The sequence below is a fragment of the Raphanus sativus genome, chromosome 8 (genome assembly GCF_000801105.2).
Source record: "Raphanus sativus cultivar WK10039 chromosome 8, ASM80110v3, whole genome shotgun sequence".
NCBI lineage: Eukaryota > Viridiplantae > Streptophyta > Magnoliopsida > Brassicales > Brassicaceae > Raphanus > Raphanus sativus.
The window spans coordinates 5638244-5660847 of NC_079518.1; the positions used below are offsets into that span (position 1 = coordinate 5638244).

The 22604-nt window shown below is 32.0% G+C and overlaps 2 protein-coding genes, 1 long non-coding RNA gene and 1 pseudogene across 3 annotated transcripts; 1 reads left to right on the plus strand and 3 right to left on the minus strand.

Moving 5' to 3' along the window:
• Nucleotides 1-1500: 1500 nt before the first annotated feature.
• LOC108821972 (protein E6-like) lies at nucleotides 1501-2664 on the minus strand. Its single transcript, XM_056991561.1, has one exon. It carries the CDS (start codon nucleotides 2604-2606, stop codon nucleotides 1725-1727), a length of 882 nt encoding a protein of 293 aa, XP_056847541.1. The 5' UTR covers nucleotides 2607-2664; the 3' UTR covers nucleotides 1501-1724.
• An 8434-nt stretch (nucleotides 2665-11098) lies between these two features.
• Nucleotides 11099-12236, minus strand: LOC108819787 (putative F-box protein At1g47730; annotated as a pseudogene).
• Nucleotides 12237-15130: 2894 nt separating this feature from the next.
• LOC108837454 (exopolygalacturonase clone GBGE184-like) lies at nucleotides 15131-16859 on the plus strand. The gene is made up of 4 exons (XM_056991967.1): nucleotides 15131-15392; nucleotides 15535-15837; nucleotides 15909-16412; nucleotides 16493-16859. Exons 1-4 carry the CDS (start codon nucleotides 15186-15188, stop codon nucleotides 16721-16723), a joined length of 1245 nt encoding a protein of 414 aa, XP_056847947.1. The 5' UTR covers nucleotides 15131-15185; the 3' UTR covers nucleotides 16724-16859.
• A 4046-nt stretch (nucleotides 16860-20905) lies between these two features.
• LOC130498468 (uncharacterized) lies at nucleotides 20906-21861 on the minus strand. The gene is made up of 2 exons (XR_008937361.1): nucleotides 21672-21861; nucleotides 20906-21206 (listed from the first exon to the last, which is right to left on the minus strand). It is a non-coding gene; the product is annotated as an uncharacterized LOC130498468 (long non-coding RNA).
• Nucleotides 21862-22604: the final 743 nt, after the last annotated feature.

Consider the following 22604-nt stretch of genomic DNA (forward strand, 5'->3'; position numbering starts at 1 on the left):
AAACGCCTCTTATGATATCATCGGATATTGTATAACCTAACACACATGTGCATTTGGGACATTTCGATATGCTAATAAATTAACTATTACAAAATAAAAATTTGTTTTGGATTATTCAAAATGGTTAACACTTTGGTATTATTACAAAACTCCATGACTAAAAGCATGTTCATAAGTCCATTACCAACCTCTTAATGGGTATAAGAGGATTTTCAAGTCATTACTATTTTAACTCTATAATACTCCCACTATTTTGTAATTGATTAAAAAATTTAAGTGACATTAAATTTTATCTAGAAAAATGAGAACATCACTTATTTTGAAATGAAATTAAAATTCTTAAAAACCACTTAAAATGATATGGAGGGAATAGTATTTAGAGATAAAATTACTCTAAATTATTTATATTTTTTTATAAAAAGTTATTTTAATTCTTTCGAGACTATTATTTTTCAAAAATGCATTGTAAGTTGATAAGATGAATAACTCATTTGATTTTTTTTGGAGAAACTCATAAGATATTTTTAACACATATTTTCATATGAGTGGTTTAATATTCCTTTATACGTTAAATTTGATAAAACATCTAAATAGATAAAAGTATTAATATTTAAATGAAATAACTCAATAAGTTATTAAAAATTTCCGACCAAACATTAGTCGGGTCTCTAGTTATAAAAAGGTGTAGAATCTATAATTAATCAGGAAAAAGGGAAATTAACTGTCCTTTATGTTGGCCGTGATTAACGGAACTGGAAGTCTTCTTTTTCTCGTCAAGAGATGGGATTCTCATTGCTGGCCTATGAAGTATCCTTGTCTTTTACTTGTCACGGCGTTTATGTTGTCTTTTCCACCCATATATCAATGTTGGCCTAAATCGTATTATAAAATATAAACAATACATTTTCACTCCTATACATATGCTACGAAGGCCATAAACACGAATAGTGGCAACCAAACGTATAGGTCGACAACCTAGCTAAAAATTAATGTTGTGATACTCTGGTGTTTCTGTGTGTTTGATTGTTTGTTAGCTATCTGTGAAGTTATGTTTCTTATTTGTATACAGTCTCCAATTAAAGCGGAGCTATGTAGTAAAAAGGCCGTTATAGTTGGGATTACACCCCTTATGGCCATTAACTGAGTACAAGCTTTGTAACTATTCATGTATCCATCTCAACTAATATTCAGAGGCACAGTCGATTTTTGTGGCACTTACAATATGTCGATCTAAAGACCGTATACTATATGTTTTTTGGTTATGATATGTGTTTTCTAGACTCAAAACCAAAATGTTGGTTGTGCAGCAGTGCAGGTAATTATTAGTGTCTCTTTGGCACCTCTGCAAGGAGGAATGGGCATCTTCATGTCCCCCATTATAAATCATTAAAAGCAGTCACGTTTGGTCCCTTCAAAATATGGATCCATTGTCTGATAGTCCTTAATCATATATTTGTTACAAAGTAACCAAAAGTGATTAAATTAAGTAAGAAAATAAGATAAAGAAGCACCATAATAGTATATATATATATAATCTTTCTTTCCTCCGAATATTATATGCAAAAGCAAACACATTTCAACTGAAAACACACACACAAACCCATTTCTCCTTTTTCACTTTTAATTTGTTGTAGTGATAACACTGATTTAGTTTGACTAATCAACCATACGTAACATAACTTAGCTGAAATAAAAGAAAAATACTTTCAAGAGTGTAGTATTCATCAAGGCTTGAACTGGTCTCCTTGCTCCTCATCGAACTCCTCAGGCTGTTCATTCATCATGTTCTTCTCCCACTTAGAGTTGTAAGGATCCTTGAAGCTCTTCTCCTCCTCGTTGTTGTAGTTGTTGTACGACTGGTCGTAGTTATTCTCGGTCGCCTGAGAAGAATAATAACCGGCAGGGCTTTTCTGATGAGGCTTCCGGTAGAAATGGCCGTGGTTTCTATCGTTGTAAAGGTCGTAATAGTAGTTACCTTTCTCCATGAATCTTGTGTCACTCATGCCTTGTCTCTCCATATTGTGGCTGTAACCTTTGTACGGCGTTTCACGTTCTAACTCGGTTCCGTAAGCGTTTGAGTTGTAGAAGCTTCTCTTGTCTTCATTGTTCTCAGAGAAAGACTCTTCCTTGACGTTTTCATCGTACTTTTGGTTGAACTCTTCCTTGTTGTCGTAGCTCTCCGTCTTCTTGGGGTACTTCTCGTCGTAGTTGTTGTAAGACTCTTCGGTCTCGCTCAGTCTTGGAGTTGAGAAAGTCTCACCGTTGAACTTTTCATCGTACTTGTTGTTGTTGAACTCTTCTTTGTTGTTGTTGTAGGTGGTCTCGTGACCATATAAGCCATAGCCGTTTTCGGACTCGGGGACAAAGGTAGGGTCTTGTTCTTGGTCTTTCTTGTTTGGGAAGGACTCTTCTACTGTGGTTTTTTGGCTGGTCTTGAGAGGGAGGACATTGTTAGGGCTTTGGTCTTTGGAGGATTCTCGGTGGAATTTTCCAAAGAAGTTGCTATCTCTTGCATTGATTTGAGTGGAAAGAAGAACAAGTGTTGTGAAGAAGAAGAAGAAGAAGAAGAAGAAGAAGAGGGAGCTGGTTCTAGTGGAGAAAGCCATGATGTGTTGTGTAGTGTGATAGGGAGAAGAGAAAGACAATGTGATATTGTGGATGTACTGAGAAGTAGTGTGTTCTTATATAGGATTAAGCTCTTTAAGTTTTTTATTTTTCTTTAGAAATTGTTGACATTTCTTTGTGTTTTTAGTTTAAAGTCGTTACTCGTTAGGTGCAAATGGGGACTGAATAGGTGATAATGGTTGATTGTGGGTCCACTAGGATGAGATGATTTCAAAGAGGTTGATCAGCTTTTTTGCCTATACGACTACTTTATAATAAAAAAGGTAATTAACCACTTTTTATTTTATTTTTAACTTCGACTAATTTCGTTGAGATGAAAACATGGATCGTAATTTGAGTAGTTCTATACTTCTGTTGATGCTTTATTTAAATCAATGGACCTCTTGAATTTTTTCCCCCCATCTATTTCGTCTTGTCATCGTTTCTTAGTAGCTGAGGAGTTGTAACCAAATTCAAGCCCCTTATACTAGTTTCGATTGTTAGTATTGATTAGTTAAAAGCTGCATTTTGTGTTCTTTATAAACATTTTTCTTTCTAATTCAGCCTCCTAAAATAATCGACATTTACAGTTTCCTATTAATCATTAGATAGCCTCGAGATGCTTTCTTATGTAAAATCACTTTATGTTGTTTTCTATAGTTCTCAACTTTCCCGATCTTCAAGCAAACCCAAAATGTACATTATTTCAGATGGCCAGATAAAACCACACTTACATAAAGCTGATTTAAAATGCACCAGTAATTTTATCATCACGTAGTCATAATCATTCTTGCTTTGTACTATAAGAAAACCAGAAAGTTTGGTTTTCTCCGGTTAGCATTTACATGATTCATTTGATTTGTATTTCATTTTTTTCCTATTAAAGTCGTACAAAATAAATGTGGTCTTAGTGATAAATTAATAAAAATAAATATGTACTTTTTGGCGAAAGATAAAATAAGATAAAATACAATTATTATTACTAGGAATTTTTTTGTTGTTGTAATTGCTGTACCACCGGAGCGAGATAATGTTGTTTCAACTTAGTTGTATATGAATGTTGTCCATAAAGTGTCATGAGATGAAAAGAAAACATATATTTCCGTTAGCCAACTGCAAATATCTCCAACGACGTTCCATAATTCAATTTAAAATAGAATTATAATTAAAAATACAATTATACTTCATTTTTATTTTCACTCTATAATGAAATAAACAGTAGATTTACTCCATAAATGTAATAATAATTTTTTTTGCTCATGATTATATATTTTACTCTGAAATAGAATAAAGTTGAAACAAAACTCAAATTTTTATAGAATTATTTTGTTTTTAAAAGAATTTTTTTTTTTTGGAAATGTTCTTAGACGATTTACATCCGCCTGATAGCAAGACGATATTCTGTATGTAGTTTTATATTTTTGGTTAGAAAAGAAAATAGTTTGCAGTTTTTAATTTAGATGCTTAGGGCTTTAATTTTACAATTTAATCATATATATTGTTTTCCATTCAATCCCTTTGTAGTCATGAGACAACCTAATAATGTACCATATTCAAAGGTCCAAGTACGTTCTTTTTCCTACTGCCATAAATATTTTTACCGAGTAACAAATGAAACATCAAAATGATGAATTTAGGGGTTTCTAAATTTTGGGATGTTCATCGAAATACTGAGTTATTATTGTGTAACTTTGCAAATAGTTTATTTTTTATATATCAAAACTCTTTACAATTATATCAATCAAAACAAAAGCTTGAATATTTTGTGGTGATTTAACTTTATGAAAAAGAAGAAAGAAACAATAGGAAAAGATAAAAGCAGAGAAGGAGAAAGTGAGAGGCCGAGTAACATAATGTGAGGATTGAGGGAGTGTGAAGGGACTGGGGCATCTCATTGATCGCTATGGAGACACCAATACACACATCATGGGACAGCATTTCCAATCCCACTTACTTTTCACTTTAAAATGGAGTTTAGAATAAAAATGTTTCCGTAAATCCGTGATACTCTATTTTTTATTTTATTATAAAGTAAAAATAGGTTTACTTTATATATAGTGTAAGTTTTTTTTGTTTATCAATCTATTTTCTATTTTAAAGTAGAGTACAATTGGAGCATATCATAGTTATATTATAGAGTTACTATATTTTAAAATAGTATATTTGAGTAAGAAATAGTTTTAACCACTGGAGATGATCTTAATGGTAGGATGCTTCTTAACAATAAAATATTAGTAGTATCTTTTGTATTTGTCATTATTGTATTTAAGCTTTAATTTTAATAACATAATCAATCATCAAAAACGTGATATGTCTCTTTGCAGTATCTAATCAGAGGTTTTTAAAATATTCTGTTTAAGATATAAGTTCTCAAATATTTGTTTCTTTCTTCTACTTTCTGATTTTTAGTATTATTTTGTGGAAATATTTTGGATAAGAAACTTATGGAAGTGGTCTAAGTAACTAAACATCGTCCGTAGTCTCTCTATTGACTATTGTGTGTGACTGAACTTCTTGGGTATACAATAATTTCTATATTGCCATCATACATCTATATATATAAAGAAAGGTTGGATCCCTCCTGCTGACACGTCAGATGCCACGTCATAAATTAGAAAGCTGAGAATGCGACACGTGTCAAACTCTGCGTTTCATTTATTTTCACCCTGTTGGGCTTTTTTGTTTTTTGTGTGCGCGTTATTTTCACCCTGTTGGGCTTTTTTGTTTTTTGTGTGCGCGTTATTATTATCAAACCCTATCAACATAGAGGTATTCGAAACGCTGCGTTCCTTATTTTCTCTTTTATCGCCCTTTCTTTTCTGCTATTGGCGATTTTTGGGTTCTCATTGAAACTGAGTCTTCTTCCTCATGATCCAGCAATCAATCGGATTTAGAGTTTCCAGGGATCTATTCATCTTCATCCTACTGGCCTAGCAATCGGTCGGTTACAGATTCGTTTCTATTAAATTGGATCTCTTATCTGGCTTGAATAAGAGCTCCAGTGTTTGTTAATACCTTCATCAAACTCTATCATGCAGTTCTAATTATTCTGTAAACTTAATTCTGAATTGCAATGATTTTTATCACAGAACAAAGCAGTAGAGATGATTTGGAGTCATTTGGATTTGTTCTCATGTACTTCTTAAAAGGAAGGTGTGTACCTCTCTTACCTTCCATGTTGAGATGTTGCTATTGGTTGTTAATAGTGCGGCCTTTTGCTTACTTTCCCAATTACCATGTTACACACAGAGTATACTTCGATATTGATGTCGAGGGCCAGAGCTTAGGTAAAAGGGACTCATATATAAATTGTTTCTTCAAGTCAAACAGTCTTTAGTTTTTTGGGTTCTCTTCTTTACCATTTGCTCCCTTTTAACTTTTTTTTTTGTTTTGTTTTCTCTGTTGCTAATACTTGCAGGCAGGATCGTTATTGGATTTTACGGCACTGTTGTACCCAAAACCGTAGGTGTGTCTTTGTTTATCTTGATTTCAAATTCGGTTAAATTGTTTAAAAATAATTTCTTATGGTAAGCCTGTGTTGGTGATACATGTGGTCTAATACTTGATTTAATATTCTTTTCTTTTTATTTAGTCTCTATGTCGAGGTTTTAGTCTCTTATTTTATAATCTTAGCTTCATTTTTATTTTAGTGTGTATAAATGTTTGGAGACATAAAAAAGAGTTTTGGTACGTGTTCTCTCAGTTGGAATAAGAAGGTCTTGCTCCCATTTTAGTAGCTGTATAGCCTCTTTATCTGATTATCCCAGTTTGTGTGAAGCTGGATTAGTATATGAGAAAATAGTTTTGATGAATTGCTAGGACTATAAACAATTTCGATGATTGCAGTATATGATGCATTAGCTTAGCAACTATAATCCTAATATTTTCTGTATCTCAGGGAAAACAAAAACTTGACTGGAACCGCTAGATACGCCAGTTCATTTAGTTTCTAACATTCTAATTATTCTATAAACTTTATTCTGAAGTGCAACGGTTCCTTTTATCACAGAACAAAGCCGTAGGGATGATTTGGAGTCACTTGAATTTGTTCTCATGTACTTCTTAAAAGGAAGGTGTGTACCTCTCTTACCTTCCATGTTGAGATGTTGCTATTGGTTATTAATAGTTCGGTCTTTTGCTTACCTTCCCAATTGAATGCAGTCTTCCTTGACAAAGACTGAAAGCTGGTAATAAGAAGCAGAAGTATGAGAATACTTAGTGAAAAGAAAGTACGGACATCTATTGAGGTATAAATTATCACCCAAGCCTGTGTTGGTGATAAATGTGGTCTAATACTGATTTAATATTCTTTTCTTATTTTAGTCTCTATGTCGAGGATATCCATATGAATTTGCTTCTTACTTCCATTATTGCCGTTCCTGAAAACGGATGCGACGGGAACTTGGCCCTGAGGATACTCAGATGGATATCCTCGACATAGAGACCACATGGGGATTCAGGGTAAGAGACTTTCGGATGCCTCCGTTTTTTTTACAGGCATGTAAAGGAAGACATCACTTTCCATGTCAAGTTGACTACATATAATTTCACAGCAAGCCGTCAAAGCTTCACTATCACGCATTCTTAACGTGGACGTCTGCCACTCCCCGATTTCGTTGAAAATGTAAGTCTAATGTTATTATGTTGTTGCATTACTTGACTACGTTTTGTTTGTTCATACCATCCGTCTCTATCAGGGGGAGGTGATAACGATGGTGGCGACATGGGAGGTGACAAACCAATTCCTGCTAAGGTCGAATCTGGAGGGAGAAGTGGTGGAGCATCTTTGATTGCTGCTAGAGAACCAATTAGTAGTGTGCCGAGCAAGATGGACGACCCAACTTCGCAAGTCGTCAAGAAGCCGCAAATGGATTGGGTTGAAAATGAAAGGATAAACGTTTGAAGTACTATGTATTTAAATAATGCTTATGCTTTTCCGTTATAGGTAGTCGTCTACGTTTGAGTCAAACAACCTATCTATTTTTTCTATTATAAAGAAATATTTTATTTTTGACCAAAAAAACAAAACTTTTATCGTTATTCTTAGGGTAATATAATGCTAATTTCGCTTCGTACATAGTTTAAGTACAAAACATTATTGCAATTGTGAATTCTGAAGACAAAATCTTGCGAGTAAATTAGTAAAACTTTTTGTGGCTGGTAGTGTGTCCCACTGAAGAAAATTATCATATATACTATAAACCCAAAAAAAAACTTAAGCCATGGTCATTGCTTTTAATTACACTCAGTAATGTTTTTGGATCATAGTGTTGGACCAACAATATATTGTAAATTCCCTTAAACCAAATAAATTATTTTAAATTATTTTATACTTATTTAACTACTTAAATATTTATAATATTTATATGTTAAAATAAATATATAATTAAAGTTAAAATTCAAACAAAAAAATTAAGATAATTTCGGTTGGATTTCCCGTAAAATTAAAAATCCATAATTGTATATGCATATGTAACATATACATACACATATATATATATATATATATATAGAACTTCAAAGCAATAACCACCAATAATGTTGTTCTTATGCTCCGGGTTTAAAACTAACCGAAAATAGCGTGTGACTGTTGGAATTATGTGAAAGAAAATATTTTTCATTTCTTTTTTTTCTCTTACAATCATGACTATTTATTATGCGTTATGAAATAGACTACTTCATCTTCTGCTCTTTCCGTTCTTTTTGGTCTTTCTTTTTTTAGTCCTGAAAATTGAAGTTTGTCAATAATAGTTATAATGAAAAATCTTACGGTAAGAAGTACTCTACACAATATAACAACAAAGAAAAACCATACACCGTTGATGTCTAACCATCATCATATAAACATTACCTTATAACACAAGTAAATTGACATATTCTATGAAACGTTGGTTAAATTAATAGCATCTAATTGTTTGACGTTACAACTTAAATTTATATTTCTACGTAGCAATTTCTTACTAAAAACACAACCATCAAGATCATGAATACTAAATCTTATCATATAATCTCTCAACACCTAATCATTCTTAAACAACCACAAACATTATTATACATTTCTTTTACAAATCCAACGTAAAACACATGCAATGAGAAAGAATACTCTTTCATTAATTTATAAAATAATATTTTAAAATAGCATGAAAATAATTCCTAACACATAATTTTGTTACTAAACATAGTTCAACAAAAGCTAGAATAAGTTACAAAACATAACCAGTACAACACTAAAGTTTCATTAATATTTCATTCTAGATATAATTATGATCCGACACAAATATATTCGAAAACATCTTTTCCTGTTAAACTTTTTTATTTATGATATTATTAAACTATATATAATGTTTTAAAATTGAGATTTAACAGTAAAACACTAAAGTTTCACTAATATTTCATTCCAAATATAAGTATGATCCGACACAAATATATTCGAAAACATCTTTTCCTGTTAATTTTATTTATTTATGATATTATTAAACTATATAGTGTTTTATAATTGAGATTTAATTATTTTAACTATTATATTTTAAATTATTAGCTTGGAGGTAAACTAATTTGTTATCATGAAGGAAATAACTTGTGTAAAAGTGTTTTAAAAACTTAGATCTTCTTGAAATAAATTTAGTATTCTTTATTTAAACTTTATGTTTTTATTATGTAAAACTGAAATATAAATAATAATACTTTATATATTATTACATTTTCTGAATTATTTTTGCTAATTTTGCATTTTAATTCAAACAAAAAAATATTTATTAAAAATAACAATATGATCGCAGAATTAGTTTCATTATTTGTTTGTATATATTATCATCTTTTATAATGATTTTAAATGCTTCATAAATTAGTATTAAATAGTTTTTATTTTAATTTCCCGCCCGTAGGGCGGGCCGACCCTAGTAGATATACTAATAAGAAATGCAACTTAATTGAAGAGACTGTAAAAATTCAAATTTCTTTACCTGGACAGGATAGCTAGGCTTTTCTGTAGTAGACATTTAGACAATACATCATTATCTGAGACTGTAATCTAACATTGAAATTAGATTCTAGGATTTTTTAGAAACGAACAAATAAATTGTCAACAGAAAATGAGATTAAACAACTTCCAGCAACATTGACTAATTTGGGGAGATGACTATGAGTCTATGACAGAGTAGGCACTTCTCGTTTTTGAGACATATCAACCATCCAAAAAAGTTACAGAATATATGAATGGGAAGAATAAAGTGCCCGTGACCTTTAACCAAAAAAGGAGGAGGTAATGTGAGAAGAAAACAAGAGAAGATATGCAATAAAATAGTAATCAATTCGGTGCAAAAAAGATGAACAAATATATTAAAAAAAGAGGTAAGACTAATGCAATTAATCAATCAAAGACCAAACTTATTAGGATGGAGATTATGTGGCGTGACTAACGGAATGGGATAGACAAAAGAGAATCGTGTGGTGGGAGTAGGACTCGACAATATATTTTGTAAATTTTGATTTAATTTACTATTCATTTTGATTTGAACAAAAAAAATTATATCCAAATTCTATAAACAAAATATATTTGTAATGCTATGAAGTAAAACAAATAATAATATATAACATCATAAGAAACAAAACAAATCACAAATATTAATATTTTTAGTGACGAATATCTGATCCAATACTATATGCATATATACACTTATCTTTAAGGAATTATGTATATGAATTATACGATTATTAAATTTTATGTAAGTTTTACAAACTTTTTATTTATTAAATGAGTTTTTAAAATTATATCACTTTTGTAATAAAATATTATTGTTTTATATTATGTTGGATTTTTGTTTTTTTTTAAAAAAAATATTTGTATGGATTTAAACAGGTATCTGATTAAAAATAAAAATATTTCTGGATATCTAGTCACTGAATATCCAGATAAGTATAGATCGAATCGTTCTAGTGATTAATTATTTGTAAGAAACAAAACAAATCATTTAAATATCTTTAGAAATCTGGATATTAAATTTGTGTCCACTTATAGGTAGGACCATGCATGCAAGTAATTAAGGGTGGACATTTCTAAGAGCACTTTCAATGGTGATACTCCGTTGAAGTCCTTACAAATAGTGTTATATAAATTTTTAACTATTATTTTTTTCAGACTAAAAAATTGAAAATATCAACCAATCGCGGACCGCCACATATAGTGGGGTCCGCAAATAGTGCAAGAGATTCAGTAAGAATGAGTACTTATTTAAGGATTTTAAATATTAAATTTTTAACTTTTAGTGGATCCACTGATTATTTAATTATTTTTCTCCAAAGACTACTTCTTAAGGATCTCTATTGAGGGTGTTGTAATACATTAAGTCGCTAGCTAGCAACTATAATATATGCAACCGTTCTAACAAAAAGAGAAATATATATAGTACATTAAATGAGGAATGATCAAAGAAGAATCACAACAAAAATCAAAAGACATTAACAAAATTACATAGTTTCATAAAAACATTAAATGTCATTGGAAGGGGAAACGAAAACAAAAACATTGAAGAGCATTTAGCAAATGGAGGCGCTGCATTACCACTTTATAATAATTTACGTAAACACTCATAGAGCCTGTTCGGTCGTTAAGAACTCCATGACCACTGCGTCTAAATTCATCATCCATAAATCCTTCAAAGAAGGCTTCTCGAGTACTGTTTCTTCTTGGATCGAAATATAGAATATAACGATTCAACAAAACTTTTTGGTGCAAAAACAAGCTCACCAGCATCAGTAATACCTTTGAATTGCATATATGATTCCTCCATTTGCTCTTAAAACGTACATGAGACAAGCACTGACGCGTCCATTCGTGTACATGTGTATCTTTCAAAATATATAATTCACCATCACCACATGGAAAGTCACGAGTAACCAAGGCTAGCCTTCCCTCATAAGTTACGAGAGCAGTCTGGATATTTTATAAGACTGAAGCTTTCAGATTTGACATCGAATCTCATTATTATACGATGACCATCAGTATCAAGCGCTTCATAATATATACAGAATCCCATTGACGCATAGGGCAGCTTCCTCCCAATGTAAGGATAAGAGGCTTTACAGAATTACTTCCATAATATAAGGACAGTACTTTGTGTTTACCCTCAAATGGATCGTAACCTAAAAAAGACTTACGACGATCAAGCGAGGTGGGAATGTGCTCTTTGGGATGTGGTTAAGGTTGAAACCCGACGCAAGCTTGGGTTCCAGATCCGGGATCCATATAATAAAATCAGGCCCTGGACGCTATCATAATAAGTGTTTTGCCGGAGAATAAGACCCATCAGGGTTCTGGTTTTGAGGAAAAAGAAAAAATTAATTGCTTTTTGTGAAATTCAAAGGTTAGCAGAAGACGTGGTGGCCGTGCAGAGGACCGACGTGAATGAGTTGATAAAACTGGGAAGCGTGATAAAAGAAGACCAGAGCTTTGACACACATTGGTATCTCACGATTGGTTTTGCAGGAAGTCTTTAGAGTATCTCCAAGGTTAGATCAAGAGGAATATGGTTTGGTTGTGATCTATCATCATCTCTGGATCTCTCTCGTCTTCTTCTCTTCTTGTTCTTCCATGGCTGATTCCTCAACAATACTTTCTTCTTAGAAACCCTCATTCTTTCTATTAAAAAGACAGATAATTATTTATAAAAAACTTAGATTACTGTTACAATTTTATTGATTCTATGTTTTTTACTTATTTTATAATTAGTTTTTTTATTTAATATTTTTCATTAAAATATTTCTTATATTTATAGGATTCTATCATTCATTTTAGTTTAAGTTTTTTCAACAACTAATTTCTTTTTAGTAGAAAATTTTCTTTTTATTAAATTATATAGTTTGTCTTATATGCAAAAACACATATTCATCACAATAACACATACTCTTGTATGATAACAACATCATAATTTACAGAAAATTATGACAGCATCATACGATGTAGTAAGTATATTGAAAATATTGAATTCTATCAAGAAATTAAACGCATGTCACAATAATAAAATATATATTGTCATGACTCATATTTCATGATCATCTTTGTAAAAAATTTTAAGCGTTTATGTGATAATAATTTTCTTTTTCTAAAATTCTAATAAAATAGATTTGTGAAATAAATTTTTATTTATTAAATTCTAACATAAAGTGAATTTATTTTCTTTTCTTTGTAAATTCTGATAAAGAAAAATTATAAAATTTTATTTAATAGTGATTTTTTTTTCCTTTTGAGAATTTGATGATAAACATTATACTAAAACCTATTTAATTAACAAATGCAATTTTTAAAATAGTAGTGATATTAAAAAACGAATTGTAAAAATACCAATTTAAAAAAGTTATTTAATCTTAACTGAAAATAATTATTTGATAATAATTTGTTTTCTAAAGTCCAAATATATATATTATGTTATATAATTTTTCTTTTCTAAATTTGACGAACCAAATTTTATATAATAATTTTTTTTGACATGTGTCATAATCTTAAAATTTTGATTGACATATGTCACGATCATTTTAATTAGTAATAAGATATATCGACAAATACATTACAAATAATTATTATAGAAAACTATCTTTTTTTAACACCAGAGAAAACTATCTATATAATTATTTTACATATCATTTTCACCTTTACAAATACTTTTTTTCTTCTTCTGTAAATCTTACAAATAATATTTTTCTTTTTGATAATGTTTGATTAAATTTACAGATATTGATCATATCAAAGTAAAAAAAATTATCATACATATTTTCCTTACAAACATCCATGAAGCACGGTTTGATGTGCCATTCGTATCCATAAATACTATAACTAAAGGAAGCAATAGCTGAAGCTAGCCCTCCCTAGTAAGGTATCATCTGACTATGATACGATAAAGAGCGATCCTCGGGAATTTTTGTGTGTATTGAAATTTTCAGATCATTTGATATCAAAGCTTATTATTATATCATATGATCACACCAAGAAGACGAGCTATATTATCGAGAATCCCATTGAAGCATCGTCCATATCCTCCGGTTGGGCGATGCATAGGGAAACGTTCTTTCGTTATTCTATATTCTCCATGATTTTTGAGCTCCCAATGTAATAAGAATCAGAGGCTACATCCTTAAATCATTTTTGCGTTTATATTTGAGAAGTGGTCTTAGAGGCTAAAACATATTTTTTTTTTCAAACTAGCACATAAGGGTATAAATGATCAAATTATGTTTCATTAAAAATTTAAATAAAATTATAAATCAATAAATTCAAATCAATAAATATATTAAATCAATAAATATTTAAATAGAAAATTCAGATTTAAAACAAAAAATTCAAAATTTCCTTTTTGAAACTTTTTCGGGAAACATTTTAAAAAGAGCTTAGTAAGGTTTTATTCAATTTGAGCTATATGCATGTATGCATTTGGGAAATCATTACTAAATAAATATATTATTTTCTATAAATTGGGAAGATATCGATAAATATGTGTAATATCGTCATAGTTTTAGAATTTTATTTTAAAAGTGTATTTAAAAATACCTTCTTAAATGTGTATTTAAAAATACATTCTTAGATGTGTATTTAGAAAATACCTCATGAATACATATATATATATATGTATATAATACCTTACTGATTTTAATTATGCGTATATGTAGTAAGATATTCTTAAATAAATATATATTTTCTATTGTTTTAGAAATAACTTTATGAATTTAATACCTAAGTTCTATAAAGATATTACACATATTTAAAAATATATTTGTGAATTCTAGAAAGATGTTACATATTTAGTAATGTTTTCTTAAATATAAGCCAAAGTTATATATAACTATAGAGATCGGAAAGGTTCAATAGGCATAAAAACCTTATTCACGAGGTTGTGCATCTGGATACGCATAAACAATTAAATCCATTTAAAACATAGATAGATGACCAATACTACCGAACCCAGAATGGAAGCTCTAGCTGAACCATTTTACTATCAGGCCAAATTGATTTAATTAAGAAATATGTCATACACAATTAGAAAAACCTTTCTAAATATACATACAAATTACATTCAACAAGTTTAGTTACACGTTTATAAAAAAAAATCATGAATTCAATATTTTTTTTTTTGCAAATTCAGAAAGATGCTATACATATTTATTAATGTCATTATAAGCTTCTTTAAAAAAACAACTTCTGGGGATTATTAAGGAACGAAAACTTAAAAAAACTATTTAAGATATATATATATATATATATATAATATTTAAATATATTTACTATTTAGGATATTTTGTTAACACAAAATATATTTCCCTATTCGTAATGCAAGTATTAATGTTCCTAAAATAGAAAAACAATCTAATAGTAGTTCATCTTAATTTGTAAGAAATGTATTGATATTTAATAATTTTCCTTTGTTTTTTTGCGGATCACGTTTTAATTTGAGTAAATCTAAAAATAGCCCACAAACGAACACTACAAAACAACATGAATCCTCCCATGATCAAATCACTTTTAAATTTGTCAACACATTTTTAAAAGAACAAAAAAATAAAAAAAACAAAAAAATAAAAAATAAAAAGTCACCATGGCTAGCGCAAGAAGTTTGGTTGCCAAGGCAAATAACACTAATGTAGGCTCATTAATCTTAATGGCCTTGGTGTTAGGTTCTTGCATAGCGAATGGTGAATATCTCGGTGGCCGCCGTAACCTTGCCGCTGTTGCCGGCAGCGCTACGGTCTTTGATATTACTAAGAATGGAGCAGTGGGAACTGGTGCCACCGATTCTTCCAAGGTGAGATTTCTTTAATTTTAGGGAATTAGCGTGAGTTTCGCTTCTTAATGTAAGTTACTGTTATTATTAGTAAAATACACATGACAAGAAACATTTATCCAATAATAGATGGTTTCTTTCTTCTAAAAAATTTGTGCGACAGGCGTTTCTAAACACATGGATCCAAGTGTGTGCCAGTCCCACACCAGCAACGCTACTAGTTCCTAAAGGAGAGTTCTTGGCTGGTCCAGTAATTTTTGCTGGTCCATGCAAGAGCAAAGTGACCGTCGAAGTTCAAGGTACAATCACCGCTCCACCAAGCGGATACCCGACTCCTGAATGGTTCTTATTCGAACATGTCGATAATGTCGTCCTCACCGGACCCGGCACATTCCACGGCAAAGGTGAAGCCGTTTGGAAAGCAGATGGCTGTGGTCAAAAGGCCAATTGTAATCTTCCTCCAACGGTAAGATTTAAGTTAATAATAATATCAATAACTAATATTTTTGTACTGATCATACTTACACCTTCATGCAGTCTCTAAAATTCAGAAACATCTTAAATCTTGACATTTCCGGCATTAGCTCGGTCAACGCAAAGGCCTTCCACATGTTCTTGGTAAAAACTAAAAATGTCAATGTCCAAAACATCAAGCTTACTGCCCCGGCTGAAAGTCCCAACACCGATGGTATCCATTTGAGCAATGCGGTCAACGTTCACATCGCTGACAGTTTAATAGCGACAGGAGACGATTGTATCTCAGTCGGTCGTGGTTCCACCAATGTAACCGTCGAACGCGTGACTTGTGGCCCCGGACACGGCCTAAGTGTCGGTAGTCTTGGTAAGTACCCGAACGAGGAGAATGTTGCCGGCATTCACTTTAAGAACTGCACCTTAAAAAATACCGACAATGGTCTTAGAATCAAGAGTTGGGGTGGTTCGTCTCCAAGCACAGCTGTGGACATCACCTATGAAGATATTATGATGACAAACGTCAAGAACCCTATCATCATTGACCAGAACTACGGCACAAGAGGCGGAGTAAGTATATATACCCCAGAAAATCTCAAACCAAAACTTCACTTGATTTACGAAAATATAACCTTTGTGTGTGTTTGTAGGATTCAAAAGTTGCGATAAGCAATGTGCTGTTCAAGAACGTAAGAGGAACAACAATTTCAAAAGATGAAGTTCAGATCATGTGCAGCAAATCAGTACCGTGCAAAGGAGTCAGCGTCGTTGATGTGGAGTTGAACTTGGTAGGTGACAAAGGAGGTTTGGGCGGAGCTCTTTGTACTAACGCCAATGTTATCTTCGGTGGAAAACTTAGCTTCCCTATGTGTCCCAAATAAGCTTTTTGGTATAAGTAATTTGATTTTGAAAAACAAATCAAAAGTTTCCACAAACATTTTTGGTTTTTGTTTGTGAGTTAGTTTGTGAGTTTATCAACTATAATTGGAATATATATGACTTTTTGATAATTTTTTCTATGGCTACAATTTTTCTATTTTTTTTTGGTAATAATATAATAATCAGACTGTTCAATTGATTGCTTGAAAAATTTCTGGTCATAACTTTGGTCTATGAGTTTAATGTATACAACCATTTCACATTTAAAACATCAGCTATCTGAATACAGTCATCTACATCCCACAACCCACGTTGCAACATCCAATCCCTACTAAACTTACCAGAGAATATGGAAGAGATAAGAAGACTCACTAAGTTTACGGGTGAATATTTTACACTTCCTACCCCACATTTGATTTTTCACAGCACGAAAGAGACCTCCTGAAGGCGCATTGCACCGGAAGAACTGCCCTATGATATACTCCTTTTGATTCTCAAGCCCCTTCATCAAGACGTGATCTGGAGTAATGACTTTCGGAGTTTCGTCTTCCATGAGAGACGTAGTAGTTAACCAACGCGTGTTGGCCTAGTGGTAAAGGAATTCCGGCTGGAGTGTCCGGCTGGAGTGTCCGCCTGATATGGGAATATGGTTAGATAGATTAATGATATTTTACATTAAGAGTTTTGATAGTTTTCTATTTAATAATTGATTTATTTTTTATATTAGTTTAAGGGTTTTCTATATTCTACAAAGTTGTATCCCTATATAAGGGTTTTTTATTATTAATAATAGACAAGCTTCCAAGAATTAACTTAATCTCTAAGAGAGATTAGATTAAGAGGAAGTAAGCTTTTTGGTTCATATCAATTTGGTATCAGAGCCGAACGATTCGATGGGAGACAAGAATTACTGGAAATTGTTATCTGTGAGTTATAACAGCATGAAAGCACAACTTGGTGAGATAATGGAGATTACAAAGAGCATTCAAGCAACGTTGAAAGAGCTAGAGAGGAAGAAAAAAGAAGAAGCCATGTTAGAGATGGAAACTTTCGCTGCTGTGCATGAGGAAGCACCCGTGCAAACCAACGCAACAGTAGAGAAAGTTCATGAGAAGAATATGGAGGAACCTCGAAATGATTATGTGACGATCACTCTGAAATCAGACATGCCGTTGAAGGTAATTTCAGAACAAGAAAACCCTAACCATAAGGAAAATAACGACATGGTTGGGAGAGGCATACATGAAGTTACGAAGTTCTACAAAGAAAAGGAGATTAGTATAACTTGTGAGAAGATGCATGAAAGCTGTCATATGCATATGAAGAGTTGGAGCTTGAGGACAAGCTCCGATTGGAAGGAGGGGAGAATGATATGGGAATATGGTTAGATAGATTAATGATATTTTACATTAAGAGTTTTGGTAGTTTTCTATTTAATAATTGATTTATTTTTTATATTAGTTTAAGGATTTTCTATATTCTACAAAGTTGTATCCCTATATAAGGGTTTCTTATTATTAATAATAGACAAGCTTCCAAGAATTAACTTAATCTCTAAGAGAGATTAGGTTAAGAGGAAGTAAGCTTTTTGGTTCATATCACCGCCCCGGGTTCGATCCGCGTTGGCCACGAGAGAATTTACATGGGCTTCTCTCGCCCTCCAGACCACTTCGCGTAATCAGGGGCCCTTAAGTGGACGCTTAAAAATCTTGTAATGGCATGAGTATAAACCCGGTGGGCTAGTCGATCACGCTTAGTGGTCGGATACTAGATTATCAAAAAAATGAGAGACGGAGTTGTGGTTCTGTAAAAATAGCGGATGGAAGGGCCCGTCTTTGCAGCCAAGGGAACATCGAAGGCCCATCAGCCTTAACCTCGGTGGCTTTCTTTTTCTTAGAGGTGTCAACTGAGCGGACCGCCCACTAGATCAGTCCAATTTGGTTTGGGTGGCTATGAACATGTCTAATTAATAAATAGCTTAATTGGACAAAAGACCAATTGATTTATGTTTTAAATGGACAAAAATCAAATGGATAATGGATGTCCATAGGCTTCGTAAAATATAGTTTTACAATTTTTTGAAAAATACGATTTGATGAAATCTCAATACCTTACAATTCGATGAAAAAGCGTAATTTTAAAGTTTTGGCGGAAAACATAATTTTAGCGAAAAATATAATTTTACGATTTTGGTGGGAAAACATAATTATACGGTTTTGACGGGAAAACATAATTTACGGTTTTGACATTAAAACCATAATTTTTGTTTTGGCGAGAAACACACAATTTTTCGGTTTTGGCGAGAAAACACAATTTTCGGTTTTGGCGAGAAAACACAATTTTCGGTTTTGGCGGGAAAACATGATATCTCGGTTTTGGCAGAAAACATGATTTCTCGGTTTTGGCGGGTAAACGTGATTTTTCAGTTTTGGCGGATAAACATGATTTTTTATTTTTATGGGAAAATGTGACTTTTTTTGTTTTGGCGGAAAAATGTGATTTTTCAGTGTTGGCGTAAACGTGATATCTCGGTTTTGTCAGAAAACATGATTTCTTGGTTTAGTTTCGGTTTTGGCGGGTAAACGTGATTTCTAAGTTTTGGTGGAAAACATAACTTCTTGGTTTAGTTTCAGTTTTGGCCGAAAATATAGTTTTATAGTTTTAGAGAGAAAACAATAGTTTTGTAATTTTGGAGAAAAAAATGTATTTTCAAAATTTTAGAGAAATAAAATAATTAATAAATACTAATGAATGCCTATGGATATACCCATTTAGATATGATCTCTATTGATCTTGGACATTTTTCTGGACCATTGTCCAATATAAACCACCCAATATTTAACAGCTCTAGCTTTCCCGAAACTGATTTGGTGTTAACCTCGTCTACATGAGCCACCACTGACAGAGGGAATCCGCTTGTGACCACATCAGGGACAAGCTTCAGGGGTTTTGACCAAGCTCCACAGGTCTGGAGAGTTAGAGGAACTGATTGGAGTTTATGGGTCTGTGTACTCAAAGGATCCTGGTTTGATTCCAGATGAGAGAGACGACGAATTCGGGTGGTGAGACAAGATTGGTAATCAGTTGGATACAACAAGCTTCCTCCAACGGTAAGATTTAAGTTAATAATAATAGGGAAGTTTACTAGAATAACTCAAATTAGTTATCTAATTACTAGAATGACTCATATTTTTTGAAAATTATTAGAATATTTTTATGGTCAAAATTGCCCTTGAACATAGTTATAACAAAAAAAATCATATTACCAAAATATCCTTATTATTTATCGACGGCAGATTTGTTTTAAAAAAAATAAATCTGTCGAGTAATAAATCTGTTTATAAAATCTGTGTAGAAAAAAAAATCTACCGTTAAAGTGGTGACATACTTTCTTAAAAACGTCAGATTTGTTCACACGGCAGAGTTAATTGTCCGATTTGATTAGAAAACAGTTTTTTTTAAAATATGTCTGTCGAATGAGGTAACAGATTTGTTATAAATGGTAGATTTATATGGTCAACTTATTTTCTTAAGGGCCGATTTATTTTTTTATGTTAGATTTTTTTTTTATGGCAGATTTCTATATCCGATTTAAAATTATTGGCAGACTTTTTGTTTATGTGGTGACAGACTTTTTGATTTATGTTGTGGCAGATTTATTGATAAAAATCTGGATTTATGTAAACCAAACTTAATCAATTTCGACCTGGTTTACATTAGTTCCGAATCTGATTTATTTTTAGGTTAATTAAGATCAGAATTAAGTAACTTTTTGGTAACTGTCATCATTTCTTCCATCCCTCTTTTCTTGAACGTATGTTCATGGCTGGTGGAGATAAACATTTGTTCCCACATTTATTGTTTCTTGAACAATCTGTTGTCATCGAAAAAAAAGAAAGAACAATCTATCGTCAAAGCCACAAATAAATACAGTGAGGTTTTGCAGAAATGAGTTTCTTACCATATGCCATTAAAAAAATCTTGCTCTTCTGGCAATCCTTATATGTAAGAATAGGTTCTTGAATTTGACATGTTCTTGAGTTTGTATCAGATACTGCTCTCTTCCATTCATATTACATATGTATAAAGTTCAGAAGTACTATTAGTTATCACTATTGATGAATTGATTCACAATATCATGATCAAAGAGCAACTACTAGTATTACTTCGCTGCTGACAAGGAATATGGACAGCAACCAGTTTACTACTTTTTTAAAAATAATTCTGAGAAAAAGAAACATAACAGTGGAGGTGTTTCAAGCAAGAAACTGAACTATCCATGAAAAATCTTTATAACCTACAAAAATTTGTCTGAAATCACAAAACATAGTTTTTTCAGAAGTAAAATGTTCAGTCAATGACCAAATCTTCAAGCCTGCATGTTCCTCTTCTTGAGATGAGACATTGCGACTCTAAGGCCTTTCCTGATCGTGCTGCGCCTAGCAAGTGCTATCTTCTTTAAATCAGGTTTGTAGTAGTTGTCCACTGCTTAAATAGATAAGACAACAAATTGATTGATACTGAGAGACAAAGAGTAAAGCATAACAAATATATTTCATATAAGATCATAAGTGAGTGTTCAGTTAATGCTAGTGGGAAGATCATAAGATAGCTTGAGTGTTCAGATTACATTGAGAAAGGCATCAAGTCGAGAAGAAGAGAAAACTGAATCTCAATACATATCAACCAAACTCTGGATTCTTTAATGGTCTAATCCCTTATATAAAGGGAAACAGAGTTATCTTTCTCATAAGACATATCAACCAAACTCAACAACAACACTGAGAGTAGACAACTCACAAAATGTCTACCAAAAGAATGTTGAAATTGAGATATAGAATTTTTAAAATTAAACATCTCAATTAAACAATATATGTTAAAAAGTGTAATAACTACTTGGGAATTTGATAGATTTATCAATTACAGTTGAAATTGGGATTTAGGGTTTACTTGAAAGAGACGATGGCGACTTGAGGAGGAAATATCCAAACCAACAGCGGATGTGACAGAGGAGATGTTCACGGAGTGGGATTGGGACGACGGCAACTCTTGATTGGAGATTGCTCCACCTGAGTTTTCTGTCGATGCCTGCGGTGAGCGAGAGACCCAACAAAGCTTTCTGTTTTTTTCTGTCGATGTCTTCTTTTGATATCAACTTACAGATGGGCAATTGAGTAAATTTACTTATATCTAATTTTAGTCTAGTAATTAAATTTTAATATGAGTCATTCTAGTAATTTTTAGATGAATTAGAGTCATTTCAAGTAATTTCTCATAATAATATCAATAACAAATTTAGTTGAAGATATGGCGTTAACTAATTTATACCCAAAATTCACTTCTGCTGTAGGAGATAACATATTTAGTTGTACATATCCATGGCATCGATATCCTTTTGTTTTGAAACCCATAACGCCATATCTTCAATTTATTGTAGTGTGGAAAAGCATTTTCTGCCTCTTTTATTGCTTCGAAATCTTCACTTCCTTATAGTAATCCTTTACATGGTGGAACCGAAGAGATTATAACACATCCATTGATTATCAAGATAACCTCCCGAAATATTTGAGCGAATGGTTGAAACCAATCACACATAATTACCACCATACAAAGCATTATTATCATTCCACACCAACCCGTACATGATGAAAGATTTCCATACCGTTCACTCAAGAAGATGAAATCTGGTGGTGGCCATGGTTGTTTCAGTGCTCGCCACAGACCATTAAACCGTAAGGCTAACAGACAAACATCGAAGGGTTGAATATAAGATGACCAAATCTCTACCACCGGAAAGACACTATCAAACCCAGAATTTGATGGACAAATGCCGCCACTGAATCAAAGATCAATGGCCAGAAAATACCACTCAAGTAAAGGTAA

Bases quoted from the DNA above. Each gene is read 5' to 3' on its own strand.
- LOC108821972 (XM_056991561.1), bottom strand. From the start codon at position 2,606: ATGGCTTTCTCCACTAGAACCAGCTCCCTCTTCTTCTTCTTCTTCTTC.
- LOC108837454 (XM_056991967.1), top strand. From the start codon at position 15,186: ATGGCTAGCGCAAGAAGTTTGGTTGCCAAGGCAAATAACACTAATGTA. The intron at 15,393-15,534 runs GTGAGATTTCTT...TTTGTGCGACAG, and splicing joins GTGCCACCGATTCTTCCAAG to GCGTTTCTAAACACATGGAT. The intron at 16,413-16,492 runs GTAAGTATATAT...GTGTGTTTGTAG, and splicing joins ACTACGGCACAAGAGGCGGA to GATTCAAAAGTTGCGATAAG.